Genomic DNA, 27,683 nt, shown 5'->3' on the forward strand with positions numbered 1-27,683 from the left:
AAGGAGAGGAAACTTTTTCAACATGAGGACTGCATTTTATTGTGGGACACCTTCGGTGGTGGTGGTGGGGGACACACACATGGCAGTGGTGAGTGAGACCAAAGGCAAAAGTAGATGGAGCGATGATGATAAATGTTACCTTTGTACACACAATGGTGCAGAGGTGCTGGGTTCCGCCCAACTTTGGAGGGGCCCGACACACGTGTGTGCCATCACACACATGAGGTGCATGTCTGACATTACACATCGGGAGGAGGCCATGAGGCCTGCTGCAGGCCGCAGATTATTAAGAAGGCCTGGCCGCCTTTTTGAAACTTTGGCCTCTCGAGACAGCAGAAGAAGATTGGAAGAAATTTAAGGACTATCTCAAGAAATATTGTAAAATCAATTAATGTTAGAATGACGTTGGTTTAGAAATTGTGTGGTTTCCAGCCGGATTGGATAAGTAGTAAGAAAAGAAGGGTTAAAAACTAAACGAAATTAAGGGAAAGGATTTGCTGAATTAATAAAATAGAAATTGGAATACAGAGAGGGGAGGTATGGGGAAGTCGGGAAAGTAAGGTACAAGAAAAACGGGAATGAAATTATACTTGTTTTTTCTTTTGTCTTGTTTTCTTTGCCTATTTTTTATTACTGTTTTGTTTTGTTTTTATATAACTTTTGAAAAACTTAATAAAAATCTTTAAAAAAAGAATAATGAAACTTTGGCCTCTCCTAGATGGCACTCCTGCAATGGGGTGTATACACACACTCACACAGTCTTCTCTAGTCCTCATCCAGGCAAGCTAGAGGCCTTAACAGAATTCAAGGGCACTTTCAAGGCAGGTAAAGACATTCCAGGAAAGTCTGAAGCAGGGTATGGCTGGGAAGAGAGTGTGGTCTGGAGAATGTCCCAATGGCCTAAGAGAGAGACCTGGATGGCCACATCAAACCGCCCTGGGCCTGAGGTTCCCCATTCCTGGTTTAAGGGGCGCAGAACGCTTTGTATGGCACACACAATTCTGTCTGTGCACTTATAATATTAATAGTAGCAATAATTTTATAATTTGTACTCCACCTGGGTTGCCCCAGCCACTCTGGGTGGTTTCCAGCATATACAGAAACATAATAAAACATCAGACCCCACTGCTGTTTCCTGCCCCTTCATCATCTGCCTAATGGTAGGGCTGGTTCTGGGCATGTTTGCACACCCACCCCTCCGTTCAAAATTAAAAGCTCCAAAGTCTGCTTCACATTTTAAAATGCTAAGGCTGCATAATGGTCATATGACATTTCCCCTTTGAATAAGAGATCTTTCCAGAGGTCCATGAACATTCAAAACTCAGTTGTGAGCTCTCTCCCCCTCTCCCTGCCACATTTTGTTAAGCCTATTATGTTGCCCCTTAAACATTCCTAGTAATGGCTGCTTCATATTTTTGAACTGAATGAGCAGATACTTGAATCAATGGGAGTGCAGGCAGCTGTGGGCAGCAAGCAAGCTGCTGGAAGGAGGTTTCATACACTTGCATCTTAAGGAGGGTTTTGATTATTGCCTAGAAGACACTCTGCATTTACATTATGGTAATGCCAAAGGAAGGACATTGAATGATCCACCTCTCCTTAAGAAAGCTACTTTCCTATCCAATTCTAGCAGCAAAAGCTACCTAACCTCAGAGAGGAACGCCACAATAAGCCTTCACCGTGAAATTTCATACAGTGCTCTTTATTCAGATGGATATTAACTTCAGATACAGGCGTCAAATACAAGATCTGTAAAGCAGAAAGGTCAGCAAGAAAAGGAATCATCATTAACATTTCAGTAGGTGATGCAGTACACACCTTTCGACCTCATAACTATTGGCCCAGGTGGGATTCTCTGAGATAGGCATGGCCAAACTTGGCCCTCCAACTGTTTTGGAACTACAACTCCCATCATCCCTAGCTAACAGGACCAGTGGTCAGGGATGATGGGAATTGTAGTCCCAAAACAGCTGGAGTGCCAAGTTTGGTCATGCCTGCGTGAGACCAAAGTGCATAATGACAAAACAAAATAAAACTACTAGTCTTGACACGGGGGCAGGGGAGGTTATATGTGTCTGCCCCATTTAATGTGGGATGGGGGCTGACAAGAGTCTACCATGAGGCACAGTGAGGAGTCTGTGCTGATTTGGGGTGTCATTAAATGGGAGTAGATATTTATCATCTCATATTTTTACTGCTGGGGGCAAGGAGAGACATTTGTGGATTTTTTTTGCCACATATACCAAAATAGTATGGATGGCCTTAGGTACAACATGATGGGATGGGATGAGAAGAGGCATTGAGAGCCTTTCATACTTTGTCTTAGATCAGTCCTGCTTACTTCACCTTAGTGGACCAGTCCTGCTTATTTTCCTACTAAAAGGAGTGCACAGAACTCTCCTCCTCCTATATGTTGCAATATAATAATTGGGTCTGCCAGTCACTTTTCCATGTTCCTGCTTCTCATCTTGGGGGAAATAAGGCATGGGGCGGGGAGGTTTTGGGGATCAGTGTGCTTTTTTATGCATCCCCCCCTGGCTGCAGGACAGATTCTACCTCACCTTTCGGGATAGCCAAGAAGAGTACTTCCTTATACAGCACATAGTTAAATTGTGGAATCTGCTACCATAAGAGGTATCATTATTATTATTTATTAAATTTGTATACCTGCCCTTCATCTGTAGATCTCAGGGCGGTTCACAACATAAAATTGCAATATAAAAGTCATAAAAAACAAGAACAGGAACAAACCAAAATCCCACCATGATTCAAAGGCAAAGGTAGGGATGGCCACAAACTTGAATGGCTTTGAAAGAGGATTAGAGAAATTCACAGAGGCTGAGACTATTATGGGTTACTAGCCATGGGTTACTAGTTCCTTCACTGCCACACTGTAGGGTGCAGTTAATTATTTCGTAGGGGAACAGTTAGGGCTAGAGCCGCCAGCTTGCAAGGAGGATGGAGGGACAGGACGGTGCACACTTGACATCACGATTTCCCGACATTGCATGTGTGAGCACCACGCCTTCCTCCCTAAGCTGGGCAGAAGCTTCCCGGGCTTTGGGAAAGAGGCACCAAGCCTCTGAAAGGATGCCGGAGCCCTCCTGCCTCCTTCCCAAAGCCAGGTGGGCTTGAGGAAGGTGGTGGAAGGACTCTTGGACCCTGTTGAGAGCATCGTGCCTCCTTCCCCAAGCCAGGCAGAAACTTCCCAGGCTTTGGGAAGGTAGCACCAGGGGGCATTTAGGGGACGGTATGCCACTATTGCCAGAGGACTGTATGCCACTGAATACCAGTTGGTGGAAATTGCAGGTGGGAAAGAGTGGCGTTGCACCCAGGTCCTGCTTGTGGACTTCCTATAGGCATCTGTTTGACCACTGAGGTCACACCCACACCAAACATTAGAGGAACGTCTAAAGCACAACTCTCCCCTGAAATAATACTGGGAGCTGTAGTTTTGTTGTTGTTGTTTAGTCGTTTAGTCGTGTCCGACTCTTCGTGACCCCGTGGACCAGAGCACGGCAGGCACCCCGTCCACCGCCTCCCGCAGCTTGGTCAAACTCGTGTTGGTAGCCTCGAGAACACCGTCCAACCATCTTGTCCTCTGTCGTCCCCTTCTCCTTGTGCCCTCCATCTTTCCCAACATCAGGGTCTTTTCCAGGGAGTCTTCTCATGAGGTGGTCAAAGTATTGAAGCCTCAACTTCAGGATCTGTCCTTCCAGTGAGCACTCAGGGCTGATTTCCTTCAGAATGGAGAGGTTTGATCTTCTTGCAGTCCACGGGACTCTCAAGAGTCTCCTCCAGCACCATAATTCAAAAGCATCAATTCTTCGGCGATCAGCCTTCTTTATGATCCTCTTCATGGATCACTGCCTTGCTGTGGCGAAGGGGCTTGAATAACTCAGAGAAGTTATGAGCTCTGCTATGCAGGGCCACCCAAGATGGACAGGTCATAGTGGAGAGTTTTGACCAAACATGATCCACCTGGAGCAGGAACTGGCAAGCCACTCCAGTATCCCTGCCAAGAAAACTCCATGGACAAAGACAACAGGGAACTGTAGTTTACCCCTCACAAAGCTGTGATTCCCAGCACCTTGAACAAATGACAGTTCTCAGGATTCTTTGGGGGACGCCATGTTCATTAAATGTATGGTGTGGATGTGACTTTTGAGAATAGGATGCTGGGCGAGATGTTGGCCTAATTCAGGAGGGCTCTTCTTAAGGCATGTTATGCTCTTCTATACAAACAGGGTGGATGTGTGAAAAGACATCGCCACCATGTCTACAGTCATCCTTAGTAGCAAAAAAATGCTCTGCAGCCTATTTTCACCCCCACTGCTTAGGAATATTTAGCCCTCTTGTTTTCATTCTTGTCCTGTAATCATGGTAGCTTTTAAAAAATCTATTAATGCTTAATTTTGATCGTACAACCTGAAAGAGAACGTACCTTGGGAAATAGCGGGAACATCTGAACAGGTCTGCGCAGTACCTGCGTACTTTTTCTGGTTCTGGAACAACCGGGACAGGGCGCTGTGCTTCTGATGGGAAAGAGCTGAAAGCTGAGACAAAGAGGAAGGGGCAGATCAACAACTTGACATGGGAATGACCCAGTTCTCCTCCCTGTCAAATATACCAGCTGCTTTGGGCAAGGGTGGGTTAACAAAGAAGCATTCTATGTCTTAGCATACCGTGGAGTAGAGAAAGAAGAGATACTGTAAGGCTAAACAGTGTGTGTCGTACACATGAGCGAGTGAGAGGGATTGTTTTGTTTGTGCATCTGTGAAAGCTTTTCATGACAAAGGTGGGAATGAAAAGCGGCGAAATTAATTTTGCAATGAATGAAGAGACACAAGAGAGCTGGTGGGTAGTAGTGATTAGAGGGTTAGAGGCTAGGAGCCAGGAGAAGCTTCCAGATTGTCACTGTTTTGTGGGTGGGATACAATTATATACAGGTCATTTCCGGTTGCACAATTGAAGTGGATTTTGCACTCTTGCACCCACCCCCACAACGCCAAACTTTGTTCAGGAAAGGGAAGTGATAGGAAAATGTGTGCTAGAAAGTGTAGGATACCAAATCGCTTGATGTGGTGCACAACTTTTGTGCAAACAAATCAGAATGAATACTCAGTAAACAGCAGACATTGCATAACCTCTGTACGCACTCTGTGAAAACAAATCAGGATGAATGCTCGCTAGACAAGCCTCCTGGATGAGTCGCAGTGTTCAAATCTCCACTCAGCCATGAAGTCCCCTTGGTAGCTTTGGACTAATCACTATTTCTTAATCTAACCTGTCTCAAAGGGTTGTTTGGAGGATAAAACCTGGGAGAATGTATGTATGCCTCCCTGATCTAACTATACTAAACAAGTCCCACAAACTCTCTGATATGAAAGAGAGTGTATGACCTTGACCAGGAGGCAGGGGTGGGGAAGATATTCAGTTCAGTTTGCATTTATAGGCAGGTTTGCATGTTCCAAAACATTATGCAAACCTAAACAGAGCTTGTCATTGGAAATCTGCACGTCTCTGAATTTTGCATTGCACCCCTCTAGCCAGGTGTGCAAAAATGCATATTCCAAGGTGAAGTATGCACAAAATGCACATTTTAGTGGAAATTACGAATCTACATCCTACTGGAGACAATGCGCTTTGCAGAAAAGTGAATATTAGGAGAAATTCATACTAAATTGCTGATGGATTTTCATAAGAAAATGTTCTTTTAAAAGAAAATTTTCAAAGCAATGTGGAAATAGGGAGAACTGAATTTAAGATTGGGAAAAGGACAGATTTGCTAGTCCCTACAAGGAAATAGGTATGTGATATCTATCTATCTATCTATCTATCTATCTATCTATCTATCTATCTATCTATCTATCTATTTTTCTGTTCATGAATGACAAAGAGTGCTGTGCTTAACAACAAGAAAGATGTACAGAAAGGGTACAGATACAGTTTCCTCTACAGGTATGCATATTTTATTTCTGTTATTAGTGCAGACAGCAATAAGCAGCTGAATCTAGTAGCAATACAAGAAAATGCAGACATCTTACTATTGGATGATATTATGATATTTACCTTGCCTCAGGAAGTCCACTTCTGACTTTTGTAGAGGACTGGAATCTAAGTGCTCCAAGATAGAATCTAGAGATACACCATACTCAGTGTAAATAAAAAGGGCTATTTACTTTACTTTCAGTTATATTCTCTGTAGACGAAGGGTGGCATTTGCCACCGACTTCTTCAATAACACAGATTACTATCTGCAGATAGAGCCCGAACTATATTGCTTTCATTTGTTTTTAAAATATCTGCCACACAGGTCAGTTGATCCCTTAAGGTGGCTCTCTCAAAAAATAGCATTCAAATCAACAGCAGAAATATAAACAAAGCGAAACAGAAGAGTATATAAACATGCACATACACAAAAATCAACCTGGTTAAGAAAAGAACAGACTGATAAAAGCCATCCCTAGGTTAAACACCCACTCACAACACACCAGGACAACTGCCATCACTGAATGCCTCGCAGAATATGAACATCTTTATAATCATTCAATGTAGAGACTGGACAGGCATATCTGTAGTGTATGGAGTTTCAAAGTTTGGGTCTCACCACTGAAAATCTGGGGCTTGGAACAGATTCCTAGGCATCACAGCGGTAGAAAGTAAGATTTCCTTGTGGGAAAGTCTAGAGCAGAAGCTTTCAGAATTACCCTCAGGAAACCTTTTCTGCATAGATTTTTTTGTCAAAAAACATCTATTTGTTTGCAGCGGTTTACACAGAACATCAGCTAGGCTGGTCTGGCTTGCTATTGGCCAACTGAAATGAGAGGACCTCCTGCATTCCTAGCACTTTCCCTACAAGTATACATTGCAGGGGAAGATTGGTGATGATGGACATTGGTCAGGCTCCCTCCTCAGAGAAGCTTCTCTCCTCCTGATAAGCTTTCAATGAATTTCATGGCTTCTTGGAAACACCATTTGACAAGCCACTGACCTAGAGGGAGAAAAATGAACACCAGGGAGAGACAGACCACATGCCTGTCATGTTTTATTAAGTTGTTTATGAATGCAGGCCCAGATAACAGTGAAATTCTGCATGAGTTTACTTGGAAGTAAGCAAGGCACATTAAATTGAGTGGGACCTCCTAGGTAAATGTGCACAGAACTGTAAATCGAGCCTGAAATCTTATACATATTTTCCTGGGAGTAAATCCCCACTGAACTCAGATAAGTATTCAACTAAGTTTCTCCTCCTAAGCAGAATAGTCTTACGAGCTGTGATAGAACTGGGATGGCAAATAAAGATGAAAGCATTCTGTTTATATACCTATAAACATGGTGGCTGCATTTCTTGTATACATTTGTGGGCTTTGAGTATAGTCTTGCGCCTGGTCCAGAAAGTTCCGTAGTTTCCCTGGATGTTCCTTAACCTAGAAAATGAACACTTTGATAAACACACCATGATGGCTGCACAGACAGGGTATATTTGCCAGTTAAGAATTGATCTTTTAGAAACAGAAGTGAAACTTGTAGAGTCATGGGGCCGGATTGGCCAATACTGCTCCCCCTCCAAGATCCAGCCTATCACATGGACTGCTGTCCCTGCCTCTAGCATCCCTGGCCATCCACGTGGGAATGGCACATTCAAGTACACCCTGTGCAAGTAAAATCCAATGCATGGAGGCCAAAATTATGGAATCACTTTCCTTTGGGGGGGGGGGGGAATCCAGTAACGGCTATGTGATCGTTGGACGACATGCATCAGGTTTTCTTGTTTTGGGGGTATTTTAATGCAGAGTTCCCCAAACTCGGGTCCCTAGCTGTCGTTGGACTACAACTCCCATCATCCCTAGCTAGCAGGACCAGTGGTCAGGGATGATGGGAGTTGTAGTCCAAAAACAGCTGGAGACCCAAGTTTGGGAAACTGTTCTAATGCAACATTTCCGCAGGATTGGCCAGGGATTATCAAAATACATATGGTAGGGGCATATATATTCCATCAGTGTGCCTGAAGGAAGCCTATTTCTCTGCCACATACACTTTCGCTGGTTCATTTGAAATCAACAGATATGAAGTCTACGGATAATATTGAAAAGATCCCAGTGTGCACAAAGGGCCTCACAAGGTGCTTGCAAATCATGCTCCAAGAGTCCTGGTTGTCATTTGCAGTCCATCCCAAGAAGACTTTGCACTCTTTTAAGCTGTCTCTACGACTCTGTAAAACAAGAGAGACAAGAAGCCTTCCCCAGAATTAGTGAAAAAAAAGAGATTATTTGGGGGAAAAAAGTCAAATAAAGTCAAATAAATTATATAAGGGCCATATGCAATTGCCTCAATAATCTAAAAAAAATTCTGTGCAATCTGCTTCCTGTTAAGCCCTTTTGTGTAGTTTGCTGGATCTTTTAAGAATTATTATTAGGATCAGGACTTTTATTTAGAGAAGGAAGTTTCTAGCTCTCTTGAGTGCAGAGCTAAATGAAATAATGATGAAAGCCACCAAAACCCAATGTATAAAGAAACCTTAATATATCATTATGGCTTTCGAAGCTCACAATTTCTTCTAAACCAGTATTTCCCAAACTTGGGTTTCCAGCTGTTTTCAGACTACAATTCCCACCATCCCTGACCACTGGTTCTGCTAGCTAGGGATGATGGGAGTTGTAGTCCCAAAACATCTGGAGGGCCGAGTTTGGGAAACACTGCCCTAAACCCATCAACAAGCCCAAGTTTCCACCCATCCCCAGTTTGGTTCTGACAATTCTGGAACGTTCTGCTCCTTATTCATTAATGAATTCATATCTGTTGATTTCAAACTGTTGTTCTTGAAAAACCAGCATCCAATTAATTTAAGCGCAGTATACTGAAAAAGAAAAATGAGGTGTATATCAGCTGCTATTCTGCCTGTGCTTCCAGTTTGGTCCTTGGAGGTCTACCAATTAATAATTTCCTCATAGGAATTCTTCACACCACCTATTTCCCAAGCTTTTAGGAATTGCTTCCTTGGGGACTGAGCTATGTCTTCAAAGGATGGTTCACTCAGTAGAGGCTGGGCTGTTAGTGTGAATGGACCACTGTAACACCAACCTCAATCTGTTTTCAGTCGCCACCTGCCTACCTTCTTTCTTAAAACCAGTTGGCTTGGGCTCCAACTATAGTTGGTCTCCCTGCCTTCTACCCCACTAGTTGAAATGGGCACCAGCCACCACTGCTTACACTTGTAATATCATGAGTCCTGGAAGGGTGGTCAACATTATCGTTATCGCATTATATTGCAGACAGGGAGTAGGGGCTGAAATTTGGAGACTGTAGTTTGCTTAAGCGGCCCAAGAATGTCATGGCTAAGGTGAGATTTGAACTCAGGACTGGAAACCCCACATTCTAGGAGCCTGTTCTCAAATATCACCTTTATCCCCAGCTCTTTTGTGTCACTGCAACAAAATATGCAGGTGCTGCCTTGTCTTCTGATCCAACGTAATTATATTTTGAGCACTGCATTTATTTGGACTTTGCTATTTTATTGGCCAGCCTCAAAAACTGAACTGTCGGTATTTGCATTTTAAAGTCGCACACTGTTCTGGATACTTCAATTATAAAAGCGGTGAGCAAGTGCAATAAATCATTAGAACAAATCCATGCAAAGATAAATAGGTGTGCTCTGGTGCAAAACAGAGGATTGCTCTTCTGCTGTTCAAGCAACTTTCTGCTTTTGGAAACATGAGCAGTGCATCTTGCCAGTAGAGGCCCTTCAAGACTTGGACTACAGAGCTGCACTGTTTAGCTGTGGCCATTGTCACAGGTGGAAGGGTGCTCTGAGAAGCACCCATTGGCCTCACCAGAACTGGTGCCACCGTGTGGCATCTTTGGGCAGCTTCTAGGGTTCCGGCACTTTAGCCAGGCGGACTGCTGATGCTTCCTAGGCCTGTGAGCTTCCACTTAAATTTCCCAAAATGCCCTCAGCCTAGAAATTTAACTGGTTGTTTCCAGCTGCCCAGCACTGATTGAAAGGTCTGTTATGGGTGCCTCTTGCTGTTGCCAGCACTGCCAGGTAAATACACAACATCCCATCGGTGTAGGAAGAGGCCAACCAGAGAGAACATGGATGACGTCTCCCTCAGGCATAGCTGTCAAGTTACAGATTTGAAAATAAGGGACCAGCAGCCTTGAAAATAAGGGATCAGCAGCCAAAATAAGGGATTTTCAAGGCACAGGTATGTTCAACTTCTGAGCCCCTCCGAGCCAAAGGCAGAAAGCCAGCAGCCAAACAAAGCCTCAAGAGGTGGTTCCCACAGTGCAGCAACCCGGCAAAGGGGATGCAGCAAGGGAAACCACCATCACCTCTCCGCCGGGAAGCGCTGAGCAAAGGCGAGTCCCCAGGCAACACGGCCGATTTGTTCGGCACAAGGCACATAAGCTCCACCCCCCAGTCGTTCTTAGACTCCTTACTGGGTGATCAACGTAGCCAAGCAACACAGTTGGAGCCTCCCTCCTCCCTGACTGGCAGGGAGGGAGGGAGAGGAACTGCTTCCTTTGAAACCCGGGAAATTTAAGGGACATCATCAATAAGGGACAGCAGCGGGACACGGCGCTGGGATAAGGGACTTTCCCGCCAAATAAGGGACGGTTGACAGCTATGTCCTCAGGGCGTCCTTATCAAGGCTTTGCAAAAAGGCACAATATCATTTACCTTAGCCGCAGTCAGATGTGGATCTTGGAGGTTCAGTAGCAAAGTGACAATACTGTTGAGAACCTGGTCCTGCAAAGCGGCTTTTTCTTTCACGTCCAGGTTCTTAATCATGTCTTGAAACAGCCTGTTTGCCGCACAGGTTATTTTGGGTCTCCCCTGGGAATGAAAGAGAAAGGAAAAAGTTTGACAATAACCTTCCTGAGAGACTTTGAGATAGATAGATACTCCTGTTTACACTGCATCCAGGGCACTCTCACCACTGGTTTCAGAAGAGGTGTTTGCACAATGTTAGCCACAATCCCTATTATCTATCCTGTATCTATCCTGCTACGGGACACGGGTGGCGCTGTGGGTTAAACCACAGAGCCTAGGACTTGCTGATCAGAAGGTTGGATGTTCAAATCCCTGCGACGGGGTGAGCTCCCGTTGCTCGATCCCTGCTCCTGCCAACCTAGCAGTTCGAAAGCACGTCAAAGTACAAGTAGATAAATAGCTCCCGCTCCAGCGGGAAGGTAAACAGTGTTTCTGTGCGCTGCTCTGGTTCGCCAGAAGCGGCTCAATCATGCTGGCCACATGACCCGGAAGCTGTATGCCAGCTCCATCGGCCAATAAAGTGAGATGAGCACCGCAACTCCAGAGTTGGTCACGACTGGACCTAATGGTCAGGGGTCCCTTTACCTTTACCTATCTATCCTGTTGTTTATTGAGAAACATTGCCTTTTGATGCATTTCCCTCAAACCAGCTTCAATCCGAGTTGTGAGAAAGAACAACCTGGCTTACATTTTAAGCCTTAGATACCATGGGCTGATTCCGTGCCTGGAGAATGAACTGCAGGTATTTTTCTAAGATCTGTGCACCTCCCCTTCCCAAATAAATGCACTATAGCCCAAATATGTTTAAGACTGCAATCCTAAACATAATTGTTCACTGCCGGCTCTAGGGTTTTTGGTTTTTTTGGAGGGGGCACTTGGGCAAGACATTCTCAATGGCTGCAGCCACTGCCACTTGAAAAGAGCATACAAGAGACATATCCAGGGCTTTATTTCAGCCTGAACTCGTCGGAACTCAGTTCTGGCACTTCTCAGGTGGGTGCCATTGCCATTGTAAGAGAACAAGGGAGGCGTTCATGGTGAGTTCTGGCTCCTCTTTTTCTTCCCTTACACCTGGAAAAGCCCGCCTCACATAGATGAACAATTCCTCTGAAACTTACGTCGGCCAAGAAAGGCTGAAGCTGTTTGACGATCTTCACAAATATGTTCATGTTTATATTGTTTTTGTGGAGTGTTACGATCTTGTTTGTGACCTCCATAGCTGTCAAAATCACCTTCTCATCAGTGTCGTTAAAACTTGGAAGTATACCCAGGAGCAGGTTGGAGAGCTCTTTCTTCTGAAAGGACACCAAAATCCTTTTACTGTTAGACTACAGTAGCAATTTCACATTATGTGGCTGGGATCCTTAGTTTAGTCTTGCTGTTGTCTCCTGACCAGAGTTGTGCACACATGGTACTCCCACCAGTGGAAAGGAGTGGGGGAACACTTCCCATACTCTTCCTCCCTGGAGAACTTTGTGCCCTCCTAAAAATCTGCTCTGGAGGGTTGGGGGAACCTACCAGAACAATATGAGAGGTGATTTAAGCGGGAAGGAGGGAATCAGGAGAAATAGCCTCCCCTCCATTCCACTAGTGGGATCCTCCACTGGATCTCAGTCTCATCCGTGAAGGAAAGGAACCCAAATGTTCAGAGTTGCACAAAACTGTATCTGAGCTGGTCAGCAATATCACTAGCTGCAGATAAGCTTCACTCCATTCCTAAGATGAAAGGTGTGAGGCTTAAGCCTTACCTGGGAGCCATACCTACTAGCCTAGAAACTGTTCCCCCAATGCAGGGCGTTCATACATAAAACCTGAACACATACCCTGGTGCTTTAGAAGCAGAGGAGTAGCAGGGAAACTTAACAGAGCAGGGGGTGATAACATCCTCTGCCAGAGAGCTTGAGCTCAGGGTGAGCTGAAGCTCTCTGGGTGAGGCCCTGTGATGTAGGCTAGATCCTGTGAGGTAAGCTAGGCTCAGACGATGGTTCACACACTGAACGCCATGACTAGCCCCTCCAATACAGCATTTACCACCAGGAATCTCCAGTGTGACAAATTATTTAACCATTTCCAGACTCAGGATGCCCATTTATGTACCACAACTGTTTCATTCATTGATGCTATTGAAACATATCATGGATGCAGACATAAGCCCAATTAAGAAGTAATAATCTCAGTCCAGCAAACCAGATTTATTGGACTGAGAACAAGTACTGTGTTCACAACCCCCTCTCCTCCCATTTCTCATTTACTGTAATGCAAAGCATTGTTTTGGTGGTCGCATACTGCCACATCACCAGGAAATGTATCGCCTCGTGACACAGATTTGCATAAAATGTACATATGCTAATTTATAACTATAGATGCACATTTAGAAATTATTACTATACACTTCCACCATTGTAAGTAAGTCTGTGCCCAGTGACCAGGGTATCTGTTGGTCTGCTTTCCTAGGTTAACTTCAAGGCCCCTATTTTCCCTTCATATTGTTATGAATTGGGAGTGGGGGAAAGACTCTCTATTACCCTAAGTGGGGCACATAGATGGGACACATTTGTTGAATACTGCCCAATAGTTCTAGCCCCTGAGCACTCACTCAGTTGAAAATATAATCTATTTATCCCGCTTCTGTCATAGTCTCGCCACGTTCACATCTAGCTGTGATTATTAAGTGGTGAGAAAAGGTACTCTGCACATGTCCTTATTATTCACATATTCCCATGCCTGGGCCCTGGCATCTGACACAGGTTCTGGAGCTCTGCCCCCAGATCAGTTCCTTAAAGATACTCCCCCCAACTTCTTCTTTCAGTAGAGCATGTTTCGCTTCAGTACAGAGCACCAGTTCAACACCTCCACCTCATCCTTAGCTAGAGTTTCCTTTAAGCAACCACAACAACAAAAATTAAATCACTCACGTTTTGCAGGTGACGCGCCACATTGCCCATTCCATGGAGACTGAGCCAGCGGTAGGTTGGGCATGAATCAGCCTGCCAGTTCTTCAACAGGCCCAGGATGTAATGTTTTTGTAGCACCGTGTAGGTGGATTCAGACGAGAGAAGCTGAACAACACAAACCAGTAAATATGTGGCAGCTAATTCAGAGAACTTTCCCTATACGTTGCCAGCTATCGAAAGGTAATGCTAGAATACTGGAGTCACTCTCAGCTGTTGCTAGTGTTTCAGTTAATGGATAAGGGTTTCCCCTCAAGCCCAAAGACTGTTATTTTTTTATATAAAAAAATATTGGTAAAGTGGCAGGATTTGGCTGGAATAGTATTGCTTTGCTTTTTGTGTTGCAGTCACGGTCTGTTTCAGACGTCTCTAGCGTATTTTTTGCTCCATAAGACGCACTTTTTTCTTCCTAAAAAGTAAAGGGAAATGTCTGTGCGTCTTATGGAATGAATGTGTGGTCCCTGGAGCCGAATTGCCCAGGGGCAAAAAGAAGATCATGCTTTTTTTTTTGAAAGAGAGAAGTGGGTGATGAAACAAAGCCATTGATCAGCAAGCGATCAGGAGCAAGATAAGGGACGCTAGAGATAAAAGAGGCTGCTTGGGAGGGGGGAGGTAAAGACAGCAAACTTGCAAAGGGGAAAACAGGAAGACTAAAGCAATAAGGAGAGAAATTAGAAGAAGAGGAGGAGCAAAAAACTGCTCCAGCTAAGGAAAAGACAGTAAGGCAAACAAGAGGGAAGGCAGTGTTGAAAGGAAACAGCTGATCGGTGGGATCAGAAGAGAGATAAGGGACACTAGCGGAGGCTGCCTGGGAGGGGGGAGGTAAAAGCCCATGGATCCTCAGGATTTTTGCATTGGGTCACCCCAAATTCACCATCAGATCACGTGTCTGTGGCCACAGCATGAACCACAAAAATCCACTGTTTCGTTCAGAATATTTTTTCCCCTTGTTTTCCTCCTCTAAAAACTAGGTGCGTCTTATGGTCAGGTGCGCCTTATGGAGCGAAAAATACAGTGACTTTTCTGCTGGCTACAAATTCTGTTGGCAGGCTGTGTTATCTGCACTTCTTGAGTTGTTTTTTTCACCGCATACCTATACTTATGATGCAATGCACCAGAAATTATTTACCCACATCATACGTGGCTGCAGGAGAGAGGGGGAGAAGAATGTGTACAGAAAACCTGCCATAAAGACAGGCTGGAATTGAGTGAATACACAAGGGCCCAGCCTAACATTTGTTTTCCATTCCTAAGTGACTGGGGAAGGGCTTCTAGCTCAGTGACTAGAAAGCATCTGCTTTCCATGCAAAACTCCCTAGGTTCAATTCCCTGGCATCTCCAGGCAAGGCTGTGAGAGATCTCCTCCCTGAAACCTCAAGCCACTGCCACTCAGTGTACACCAGGGAGCCTTTTTTGTCCTGAGGGTCTCTCCAACCTTCCAAGGGCTGCATGCCAACAGTGGCCTTAGTCATATTCCTCACACTAGGGAGACGTTTAATCTCAGGGTTGTGGGTTCGAACCCAACGTTGGGCAAAAGATTCCTGTGTTGCAGGGGGTTGGACTAGATGACACGCAGTGGTCCCTTCTAACTCTACAATTCTAATTATTCTAAGTAGCTCATAAGCATTTATGCAAATATAAACACATGCATATATGCAAATACATTCACATATACTCTTCAGCTTTTTCTGCTTGGCCCACCGAAAGCTTCCAAGCAACATTGTCGTAGGCTGTGTAGTGGAGGGGTGAAAAAAATTAAGAGCTAGGAGGTTTCTCAGTAGATATAAAGTACTGGTACAGCAATGGAATGTTTCCTCTTAACCACTGCCTGTTCCTCATGGTGTCTGAAGGCAAAATAAGAGGATGCAAAAACAAACACATTTACAGTTTTGTGTTCTGCTAGGACCACACTTAATGGCTATGTAATGTCATATTTCTCAAGATGCTACTCAAACAAGAAAATAGACATACTGCAGTGAAAAAGGCCATTGCCGTCAGCTTCTGCTGGTCATCCCCATGATGGAGAAGAGGAATCACCTTGGTAAATACCGCATAGTCAAGCCCATGATGATGTTTGACAAGGGCTCTGTAAGGATATAAACAATATTTTATTTTTGAATATGCAGAAGGCACACTGAAGAACACAATAATCAGCCTCAAATTCACTACTTGCCTGGCCAGAAGGAGAACTCCTTCCAGGTAGTTCTCTGGGGAAGCCAAAAGGTCCCAGCTTCCTGTTAGACTCGTAAAACACGCCTGAGGAGCCTTCTGCCTTTTCACCAAGGCCTTTAAAGCATCCATGGCGCAGCTGAATTCAGGGAAAGAAAAAGCATGTGGCAGGGACAATTACCTTACTTAGAGCCCTATGGCACACACACCCCTTCATGAGTTTTGTTAGATGACATTATTAAATCCTTTATAAATGATTGTGGTTTAGTTTACTAGGAGCTTGCATCTTGAAGGTTATGAAATGCATTATTACTGTAATTGGAACCTGAAACAATAAGGAAGGAAGTGGTGTAGACAGCTCAGTTCATTAGAACAAGCCGAGTTTGGAAAGGAACACAGCATGCATGTTTATTATTATTAATTATTATTTATATGATGATGATGAAATTTCTTTTTGAATTTTTATTTTGATGAAAATATTTGCGTACATTTTGGGAAGGTATGGTCCAGGGCATCGTAATCCCATGAATGCTCATGGAATCTTGTTCCGTGTTCCCTCGTTTTGATGAGGGCATGAAATAGCAAAGTGGTCAGAGGCAGAGACAACGTGGGTGGAGCGGAAACAAAACTGGGCAAATCAACTGACTCTTACCTCTGCAAAGCAGGCAATATCCTAACCACATAAAAGCCAATGGGACTTTACTGATAAAGCAAAATAAATTTCTCAGTAAAGCCATTTTGGAATGGACAATCTTTTTCAGATTAGAAAGCCTTTTTCTGCTAAGACATTTTAATGACGATAGCTCCCCTGCTGCAATGCAGGAAAGAGTATGACCTCCAGGGCCTTTCCTTACAAGCCAAAGAAGAGAGAATTATGTTCTTATCAGACACTGATATTTACATGGTTAGTAGTACTCCATTAGCTGCCTGTTACCTAATGTAGTTTGATGTTCTGATAATGTCCTCCTGTCCAGGTTCAGAATCTGTACAGTTCATCAAGTAGTGCAGCTGAATAACTAGGAAGATGATCACAGATACGTAATAGCTGTTCATAGGGATTTTGCACTTTTTATCCCTAAATATTATGCATAGGGCCTTTGTTGCCTGAAACAGAATAAAAAACAACAAAAAACCAGACCTTAATTCTAGGAAGTTTGGTTGTTCTCCCACAAGCTGATATCACTCGTTATGTTTGTTCTCGGATCACTGCAGTTTTACTCTAAGACTGTGAGTTAAGGTTACTTTATGGGCAGAGGTAGCACCCTCTAGATGTTGTGGGACTACAACTCCCATCATCTCACACCATTGGCCCCATTGGCTGGGGCTGATGGGAGCTGGAGTCTAACAACCTCTGAGGACTCGTTGGCCACCCCTGTTGTATGGCTACAATGAGAGATTCTAGCAAAACCTGCAGACAAGCAAGGTAGAATATTTTTCATGTCCTTTTTGTTCCCTTCCCAGTTTTGTCCCCTGTCCCCATAAAGCCCGACATCTTCTGTAACTGGTCCATTTATGAACTAGCTAAGCAATATTGCCAGATTGCATATCCAAGCATAGAGATGGTCCAGTACTGGGGCATCAGAATACTATTAATTAATTAAATTTGTATATCGCCCTTCTGTAGATCGTGGGCAGTTCACAACATCAAAATACAAGCTTAAAAAGCAAAATACATAATAAAAACAAGAACCAAAACACACACACAAACCAATAACAGCCCTCCCTCAAATCCATTAAAAATGTTATAGGGTCTTAATCAGCCTGGTTGAAGAGCAATATTTTCGCCTGCTGCCTAAAGGCGCCAGTTGAACTTTCGTGGGGAGAGCATTCCACAAATGGGGAGGCGCCAGCTGAACTTTCGTGGGGAGAGCATTCCACAAATGGGGAGCCACTGCAGAAAATGTGAAAGCATGAGCCTGGTCATATCTTGGCCTAGTTCCACAGGTTCCAGAACATTCTATTGCTTGAAATGAATGATAAGATGGTACCCTTCGATTGAACGTTACTTAAAGACTGGGAATGAGAGAGAATCTGCCATAGCACAGAAGGGCAGCCAGCTAGCATGGGAGGTGAAACAGGGCAGGCCTTGTGACATACAGAGTTCTACCCTCCAACACTTCATTTGCTCCTGTGTTTAGCACCTGTTTGCAGCAGGGCATGAGCTGAGCAACTTATGCACATGTCTAACTCCTTCCAGAGTACATGGCCTGGGCTGGTTGCCTCTCTGCTTGCTTGCTTGCTTGCTTGCTTGCTTGCTTGTTCAGTCAGTCAGGGAAGAGGCCTCTCCCAATGGCACTGTTGGTGATGTGCTGGGGGGAAGGCAACCAGTCCATGCCAAGAACAAGAAAGCATCCTCATCACCAGAGTGCGGGCCCCAGGAAGACTAAAAAGAAGAGAGGTGGGCTCAGAAGGTATAGCCAGGAGGGTCTGCTCCACCTGCACTCCAAGGATCAGCTGCCTGAGGCAACCACCTCACTCTGCCCAATAACAGGGTCTGCCATGTTTTGTGCACTCTCTATTTCAGGGTTTCCCAAACTTGGGTCTTCAGGGTTTTTTTGGACTACAAATCCCATCATCCCTAGCTAGCAGGACCAGTGGTCACGGATGATGAGTACTGTTGTCCAAAAACAGTTCCCAAACTTTGCTCTATTGGGTGGTGGCCTCCAAGTTGTTGTGCATCTTTCTAGATCCCTAGCACAGCACAGCTTGTTACAATTGGAGGTAAAGGAATAGCATATTTCTCTCACGGCTAGAGGTAGAAGGGAGGAGTTGTCTGTGAACTTTCCATCTGATCCCGGGCGTTCGCCGCTAAGGCAAGGTTTCCTTTTCAGCACTTCGAGAAGCTTGGCAAGAACCTGGAGTCTTACAGGTTGTTTAGCTTGGCCCAAGGCTTCCCAGATTTGAGTGATATGCCTAAAATTAAAACAAACAAATTTATATCAGTGTCTACACCTACACACACACACACACACCACTGCTGATCTCAATCTCTCTCACATTTCTAGTGTTGTTTAAAGTGGAGTTATATATATATAGAGTGGTACCTCGGGTTACAAACTTAATTTGTTCCAGAGGTCCCTTCTTAACCTGAAACTATTCTTAACCTGAGGCGCGCTTTCGCTAATGGAGCCTCCCACTGCCACTGGTGAATGATTTCCGTTCTCATCCTGGGGCAAAGTTCCCAAACTGAGGTACTACTTCCAGGTTAGCGGAGTTTGTAACCCGAAGCGTTTGTAACCCGAGGTACCACTGTACATGAATTAAGATGGATAAAGGAGCCCAACAGAACTGAAAGCCTGTTTGCTGCAAATAATAATTGTTTGTTTACTACTAGAGGGCTAAAAGCATTTTATAGGATTTGATATTTTCATCAGTCTAGCCAGTGTTATGAAAAAGAGGTGCCGGAACTCACCATGAACACCTCCTTCTTTTAGAATGGCAATGGAGCCCACCTGAGAGGTGCCGGAACTGAGTTCTGGTGAGCTCCAGCTAAAATAAAAAGACCTGAGTCTAGCAATGACCCCCAGAACAGACAGTGTAAGAAGAGAGAGCCCTGCTGGCTATCAGTCCAATGGCCCATCTAGTCCTCCATACTGTTCTCACAGTGGTCCACCAGAATTCTTGTGGGAAACCAGCAAGCATCATTTCCTCACATTTTAAACAGTTTTTTTTTTGGTATGATTAGGTTTTTTTTGGAAATGCATGTGCAGGTATAAACAATAAACAAATTCAAAAATGCATTTTTCATGTGGTGTGGTATAATTTCTAAATAAGAGCTATGGAGTCAGTTTTGAATGAAAAGGATGCTTGTTCTCTGTTACATGGAATTTCTTATCTTGTCCATGGATATGCAGAGAATAATTGATATGTTGCTTTTTTAGACACACTTGCCTAAAAACTGCAAAATGTCACCAGCTGGAACTGCTCTGTCCCAACACACCACTGGAATACAGCTCCCAAGTTGGCTGCTCATGAGACAAAGGTTCCTTGCCCCCAGTGTACACAATACTGAGCTAGTTGGATAAATATTCTGACTTGCTATAAGGCAGCATCTTATGATATTCCTTGGTTTACCCTTAGATTTTAACTCATTGTTCACATGAATAAAATGAAGTGAATGCTGTCACCTTGGGATAATTGGTGACTATCGTCACACACTTTAGGTGCGGTCTCAAGACAGCTGTTCAGACCTTTTGCTAGCTCAGTGTAATTGAATCACCAAGAATATTTACATTGGTTAAATAAGTGACAAAGGTCACCTACAATATTCTGGTATAAGTTCTGAATATTTGAGTAGGTGGAGCGAGCAATGTCGATGCCAGTTTAGCCCATAGACTTTTCCATCAGAGGCAACCAGGGGAACTCACACAGGTGAATCAATGTTATTTCCCTGTGTGGCATGGCAGCTGGAGCGCAGAACCTGGGAGACCAGGGTTCAAATTCTGACTCAGCCATGAAGCTCACCTGGTGGCCTTGGGCAAGTCAAAGCCTAACTTACTTCACAGGGAATCATGGAGGACAACTCAGTTCCTCACCTGTCACAAAGCAATGAGAGTTTCAGAAGGCTTGAAACAGTTTCTTCTGTGTGTTTTTCAGCCAGGAGGCACACAGCCCCTATGGCAACTTCTCTTGCACTGGGTTCCTGGATAGCTCGCAGGTGGAAATAAATAATATCAATGATTTCTGGCACCTGGGATAAAAAAAAACAAGGGTTTACACTGATGATTCTTTCACAGTTTCTGTTGTTTTTATCTTGCATTTTTGCTCCTCAGATATGAATGCTGTAGCACTTCTTAGTGTCTAGGTGAGAATGGCTTGCAGTGCGACAGAAAAGATAGCAGTTTGGGTAAATAGCCGTGCTCTTGTCATAAAGCGGTTAGAATGAACTCAACAAATTGCATCACTGCACTACAATGGTTATATATGCAGCCCCTCCAACCAATAGACCCTTGCTGTTCAGATACTGCTCTGATCTGAGAATAATTTGGATGTTTAGAACATGTCTAAATATGATTGCCTCTAGGCTGACTTGAAGTGACTGAATCAGTTGAGAGTTTTTGAAACAGGCATTACAGATAGTGATAGGGTTGAATTCAGAATTGGGGGAGTACGTACAGTAATATGAACTCTTATAGCTTAGAAAGCTTCACCGATATATATATATATATATATGCATGCATATACAGCAGAGAGGGCTTGCTAGACAGAGATAAGAGAGGCCCACTATCCTTTACTAGGCACGGACAAAATGCTCTTAATGTTCATGTTCCTTGCATATGAGTTCCATTCCATTCTGTGCGGATTTGTTTGGCAAAATCCTTTAAATATTCTGCATGCTTTAAAAATGCATTTATCACCGATAAAGAACTTTCAAGGTAGCCTGAGGGCTTCCCTGAACATCTCCTCCTCTTCTCTCTCTTTTTTCCTTCTTAAAAAACATTTCTAGTTGCTCAGAGCAGTTAGAAAGTGCAGCGCTTGCCACAGCCATGGAAAACTTTTGATTAAAAAATGCATGGAAGAAGTATGGTGTGCCATCCCTGTCAGGTGATTTTTGGGAGAAAAAGATGGCTGAGCTCCAGCACCTTTTCTAGAAAAATAGCACAGTGTATACACTTTACTGTATTTGCATTCAGTCATTTTGTTCAAGTGTCAACCAACTAGATACCTGTCAGCAATTCAGAGTTTGATTTAATTTGCTGGAATCTGACCTACATATGGATGTTCATAACAAGCAGACTGATCAGATACAGCAGCACAGTTGCTTTGCTTCTAGAGAACTACAGATAGCTCATCCTGTCTTTGTTTTGGTATAGGAACAAAGGAAGCTGACTTATACTGAATCAGACCATTGGCCCAACAGCTCAATTTTAACTACACTGACCACTGATGGCTGTTCCAGTCTCTGCCCACTGGACAGGTATAGGCAGGGCTGAATAGTGTTACAAAAGGTTAATTCCTGTTATGCTCATCAGTGTGGCAATGCCAGGATATAGCAGGTGCAATACTGATGTCATTGATCACTTAGCAAGGTCACCTTGCAGCGTGAATAACCTTTAAATGACCTTTAAAGCCCTAAACGGCCTCGGTCCTGTATACCTGAAGGAGCGTCTCCACCCCCATTTGTTCAGCCCAGACACTGAGATCCAGCGCTGAGGGCCTTCTGGCAGTTCCCTCATTGCGAGAAGTGAGGTTACAGGGAACCAGACAGAGGGCCTTCTCGGTAGTGGCGCCCACCCTGTGGAACACCCTCCCTTCAGATGTGAAGGAAATAAGCAGTTATCCTATCTTTAAAAGACATCTGAAGGCAGCCTTGTTCAGGGAAGCTTTTAATATTTAATGCTGTACTGTTTTTAACATCTGATTGGGAGCCGCCCAGAGTGGCTGGGGAGACTCAGCTGGATGGGCGGGGTATAAATAATAAATTATTATTATTATATTATTATTATTTTCAATTCCCTCTCTATACCATAGCTCAGTACAGTATTGCAGACAATCTCAGGTTCAAACCTTGCCTTCTCCAGGGAGGGCTGGGAGTTCCCCGGTCTGAAACCCATCTGCAAGCCCTGACGAGGGGAGGAAGGAGTTTACTAAGCAAAACTCAAAGGGATTAATCAATTAGTAATAGTTATCCGGACTAGCTCGTGGATGTGAGCGAGGGCAATCTGCCTGTGACATCTGTCACCCCACTGATTGCTAGAGATGATCCGGCAGATCACTAACTGGATTTTCTCTGTCTCTCATACCCAGCTGAAGTTCTCCTTGCCTCTCGCATTTGCGTGTACATCTTAGGCGGGTGTGCAGTTTGCCTAATGGTTGACCATCCCTGGAGGTACTGCTGCTCTTGTGGAGCCCCAAAAGTTCCTGGCTGTGATACAGTTCTAAGATCAGGAAATGGGGATGTGAAAAGAGCCAATGAACATCCAAGAAAATGGAGCTGAGTGAGTGAAGCTGTGGGCTGTGGCTCTCGTTTGTCTGGAAAATGCGGAGCAGCAAAACACCTAAAGGGCAGGTAGCAAGGGGGGAGAGAACTGAGGTGGCTGTCACAACATTGCTCTTGGGAAGAAACTACTTGACAGGCTAAACCTATACCTGGGCTAGCAGATCCCTTTCCTGGATCAGAAGAATGCAAGCAGGCAACCAAATAAGCTGGCATACAAACAACTAGTTGCTTCAGTACTTTTGTCTGTCTCTAGAATTCATTGCTAGAACCCACAAGGCACAACCACCTCAATTTTCTGAAACCCATAAGCATCTCTCTCTCTTTTTACCTTTCCCCTCAGTTTGTTCCTCTCTTTTTTCAAGATTGAATTTAGCATAGCTGAAGCTGCCTGGATGCTATTTTTTTCTGTGTCCCTCAGGCTAGCAATGGCTAAAAGTATCTGACCCGTCACGGTGGACTCTGCATCAGGTCTTTCAGGTATCTGAAACAAAACAGAGAAGAGGCAGTTGTGGGGGATACATCGGCAAAGGCATCCATTATCCAAAAGATGAACACCCACAATAGACAAGCTAAAAGTATTGCTGAACTGGAGAAGTTGGATTTAATGGTTGGAGTGCTCGAGTCAGACTAGGGAGACCCAGAACCAACTCCTCACCCTGCCTGAAATTCACTGGGTTGAACGTGGGCCAGTCACTATCTCTCAGCCTAACTCAGTGATCTTTCAGAGGCTTTGTGAGGATAAAAAGGGGCACAGCTACATATGCTGCCTTGAGCTCCTTGGAGGAGAGGCAAGAAAAAAACAAAATGAGCTGATTTCTAACATACATTCCAACATCACAATTATTCAAATGTAAAGCAGGGACAAAAATACTCTGAAAGGTTTCCAAGATTATATGAGATGTCCAGGCAGAAAGAAGACTTAGGTCAGGGGTAGGGAACCTCTGGCCTTCCAGATGTTGCTCCCATCATCCCTGCCCATGGTCTTGGTGCCCAGTAACATGTGGCGGGCCACAGGCCATCTGTCACCCAGACCAGTGTTTCCCAAAGTTGGGTCTCCAGCCGCTTTTGGACTACAACTCCCATCATCCCTAGCTAGCAGGACCAGTGGTCAGGAATTATGGGAATTGTAGTCCGAAAACAGCTGGAGTTTGGGAAACACTGGCCTAGACCATCAAGGCAAGCGTGTGGAAACAGAGGTCTTCTCCCATAACAAGAGGGAGATGTAAAGATATAACTTCTAAATTTGAAAATGAGCGAGGTGTAAAGTGGCGCTGGTTTGTAATACAAATGTATATAAAACTCACACTGGCACAATGCTCGTTCACTTTACAAATGTCTGCATTAGAGGGTGTGTCTTCAATATCATGTGAGGAAAGCATCTGGGTGTTTTAATCTCATGCGTAAAACCATATTGTCAGAAAAGCAGTGTTTAATGTCTGGACAAAATACAAAGACTTACTGGAAAATAAAACTCCAAGGTGGCTTTCACCATTGGAAGCTAAGGCCCGAAAAAGACTCAATATGGAGGCCAATTGGCCAAAGTATTGGGAAATACTAGAAAAGGATGGAGACAATTGGAAATTGCAGAGTATGGAGAAAATGAGAGATAAAGTGCGAGATTGGTTACATTATGCTCAGATTAAGGAAGTTTTTAAACTTGATAAAAAGTTAGGGTTTCAGGTGGAGAAATCGAAGTTGGAAACGGAATTGTTAGAGCCTAAGACTAAGGTACTTTCAAGAATGTATAACTTGCTGCTAAAATGGAACACACAAGACGAAACGGTCAAATCGGCTATGATAAAGTGGGCGCAGGATATTGGGTATAATATCATGCTTGAGGACTGGGAAAGGCTGTGGACTACCGGGCTGAACTTTACGGCTTGTAATGCTTTGAAAGAAAATGTAATGAAAATGATATACAGATGGTACATGACCCCAGTCAAACTTGCAAAAATATACCACTTGTCTGATAACAAATGCTGGAAATGTAAGGTAAATGAAGGAACGTTCTTTCACCTTTGGTGGACCTGCCCTAGAGTGAAGGCTTTCTGGGAAATGATATATAACGAATTGAAAAAGGTATTTAAGTATACCTTCTCTAAGAAACCAGAGGCCTTCCTTTTGGGTATCGTCGGCCAAGGGGTGGTAAAGAAGGACCGAACATTTTTTATGTACGCAACAACAGCAGCAAGGATACTTCTTGCAAAGCATTGGAAAACTCAAGATCTACCCACACTGGAAGAATGGCAGATGCAACTGATGGACTATATGGAACTGGCTGAGATGACCGGCAGAATCCGAGACTTGGGAGAGGAGACGGTAGAAGAAGATTGGAAAAAATTTAAGATTTACTTGCAAAAATATTGTAAACTGTATGAATGTTAATCAGGATGCTTGATTATAAACAACCGGGCACCATTAAAATAGATGAAGTGAATTAGGAAGATAAGTTAAAATGTAAGAAAAAAAAACAAATTTTTGGATAATTATTTGGTTAAATTTAATTTTTCAAGGAGTATAATTAAGGTATCTAAAATTTGAGATATAACATTGAAAATCAGACAGTAAGGATGGAAGTAAGGTGATAAATTGCTGGTTTTAATTTTACAACTTGGAAGGTAGGAGCGGGAGATGTGAGGAGGCCCAAAGGAGATAAGAAAATATGTTTATGCTATGTAGTAACTTTGTTTGTTTTTTATACTGTAACTTAAAAATCTCAATAAATATTATACAAAAAAAAAAAAATCTCATGCGTAAAAAAGTTTATGGCATGGAAAGAAGGAGAGTTTGGAGGCTGCAGGAGGAAGTGTAAAGAAGGAAGCATCTTCACCCCTGAGGAGGATGCAAAAATGTGAACACAGAAGTGATGGTCTGACAGAGTAGCCATAAAGGCTACAAACCTATAACTGCTTACCTGAGAGTAAGTCTCACTGAACTCCATTGGACCTACATCAGAGTAAACAGACATAGACTTGTGCTTTAAGGGGGTCTGTGTTGTATTGTTGTGGCCAATGATGTGCAAAAGGAGAAGGTGATAACTTGGAAAGAGAAATCCATCAATTCGTATAGAGTGATTGTACCTGATTAAGGTTTTCGTTTTCCGTCGGCGGCGAGATAACATGATGACCTTTCTTCTCTTTTTCCTTCACGAGAAAGTCCCCAGGCTCTGACCCTGGCTTGGCAGCAGAGACTTTCTCTTGAATTTGTGTTTCTGTTTTCAGCACACAGTATTTTTTCTTGCTCGGCACAAACATCTGGGCTGTATATGGATTTGTTGCCTTTTCCTGGGTCATACCATCTCTCGGGCTCTCAAAGTTGGTTTGTGTAGCCTTATCTTCACAGGTAAAGTCTGGTTCGCTGGCATATGCCGTGCTCATCCCAACATGTGGGCCATAGGTCTTTTTAATCTTTTCTTTTACAACCATGGTTGATCTAGAAGAAAACAACACACACACAGTCACAAGTCACAGTGTAACTTTATACATATCTTAAATTCTCCCAGGGAAGCGTGTATGAGATTGCAGCCTTATTCTTTTTTTATTAAAGGTCTTCAACCGAATATACCATAAAATCCAAACTAATAAAAACAATAATAAAAAACAATATATCAAACAGAAAAAAACCAAAGAGAAAAAGAAAGATACATTGATAATAATCCTCATATGATCCTCATAAAATAAAAAATAATAAATATATCTGTGTAGCCCTTGGTCACCATTTTACCTTAAACATAGAGTTTAATCCTCCCACCTGGGAGAGCTTCTCTTTCCTTGTCTCCCACCCTGAGAAAACCACTCTGACCTGCCTCTCATAGAGGCCCCTTCCTCTTCTCTCTGTCAGCTCCCTGTATGTATTTTGATTTATCACAAATATAATTCTTTAGCTGTTAAGACATACATCTAGTTAATATCACCAGAGAGCAACCAAAAATCAAAGATCACACAAGAAACCCAGACCAAAAGAAAAAGAAAAACACGGTTTATGGGGTTGTTGCTGTTTTCAGTATCAGAGACACAAGTTTGCTACAGTGTCTGGAGTTGCATGCATGCCATACACCTGAAGAACCATTCCTCCCCTTCCAATAATCTTGGGAACTATAGTTTGCTAAGGGTGTTGGGAATTGTAGCGCTCTCTGTGTAGGGTAAACTCCAGTTCCCACAATTTGTGGGGAGGGGGACATGCTTTAAATGTATGGTGTATATGCACTATAGGAGTGGTGATTAGATAGTTAAAATATAAAGCAGATTTCATTTCTTCCTGGGTTTTATTTCATAGTGCTTTTGAAACCTCAAATTGAGACAAGGTGAAGTTTATTCTAACTGCACCCAGGTATGTTTTAAAGAATCATTTCCCACCAGGACATAATTGAAGGGTCACTTCCAATTGACATGAATTTTAAGTTACCTACAGAATCCATTGGGATTTATCCTGCGTACAAAGAAACAAATCCCGACACACACAAAATACAAGCGCTCTTATTACTTAGCCATCAAACTAAACACAATGAAAACCCATGCTGAGATTCACAACGGCAAAAGCCAAGAAAGACTTCTGGAATGTTTTGACAGCCAAAATCTCTGGAAGGACTGAAGACCAGTCAGAACAATTTTTTTAAAATGCTGGTTGCAGAAGACAAATACCAGTGGCTATGTCTGGCACCAGCAAGTCTCTGGTGAGTTAATGGAGGCACAGAGAAGCAACAAACCATGTGGAGCCATCAACTTACAACCTGCATGGTTGGAACCAGTCATATATTTCCCGTTCTGCTGCAGCAGTTTCTGCCTCACTGGAATGTAGCAATGAAAGGATCAGTGCTCACCAGGGCCCGGGTCACAATGGATCTTAT

General features: G+C 43.6%; 1 protein-coding gene across 4 annotated transcripts; it reads right to left on the reverse strand.

The window, feature by feature from the left end:
• Positions 1-1,681: 1,681 nt before the first annotated feature.
• On the reverse strand, positions 1,682-27,683 carry LOC309368509 (maestro heat-like repeat-containing protein family member 6). 4 transcript variants are annotated; one of them, XM_081908617.1, is made up of 16 exons: positions 27,564-27,683; positions 25,918-26,269; positions 23,166-23,318; positions 20,433-20,587; positions 18,645-18,810; positions 16,832-17,001; positions 15,902-16,036; positions 15,700-15,814; positions 13,693-13,836; positions 11,896-12,069; positions 10,685-10,840; positions 8,123-8,215; positions 7,328-7,430; positions 6,073-6,138; positions 4,445-4,556; positions 1,682-1,749 (listed from the first exon to the last, which is right to left on the reverse strand). In XM_081908617.1, the coding sequence occupies exons 2-16, from the start codon at positions 26,260-26,262 to the stop codon at positions 1,737-1,739; spliced, it is 2,100 nt and encodes a 699-aa protein (XP_081764743.1). In that variant the 5' UTR covers positions 26,263-26,269; positions 27,564-27,683; the 3' UTR covers positions 1,682-1,736. The 4 variants fall into 4 exon arrangements, with proteins under 4 accessions (XP_081764743.1, XP_081764741.1, XP_081764742.1 ...); XM_081908615.1 differs by having other exon boundaries at positions 11,896-12,072; positions 27,564-27,682; XM_081908616.1 differs by having other exon boundaries at positions 11,896-12,072; positions 27,478-27,603.

The sequence above is a fragment of the Podarcis melisellensis genome, assembly GCF_964234715.1.
Source record: "Podarcis melisellensis genome assembly, chromosome: 4".
NCBI lineage: Eukaryota > Metazoa > Chordata > Lepidosauria > Squamata > Lacertidae > Podarcis > Podarcis melisellensis.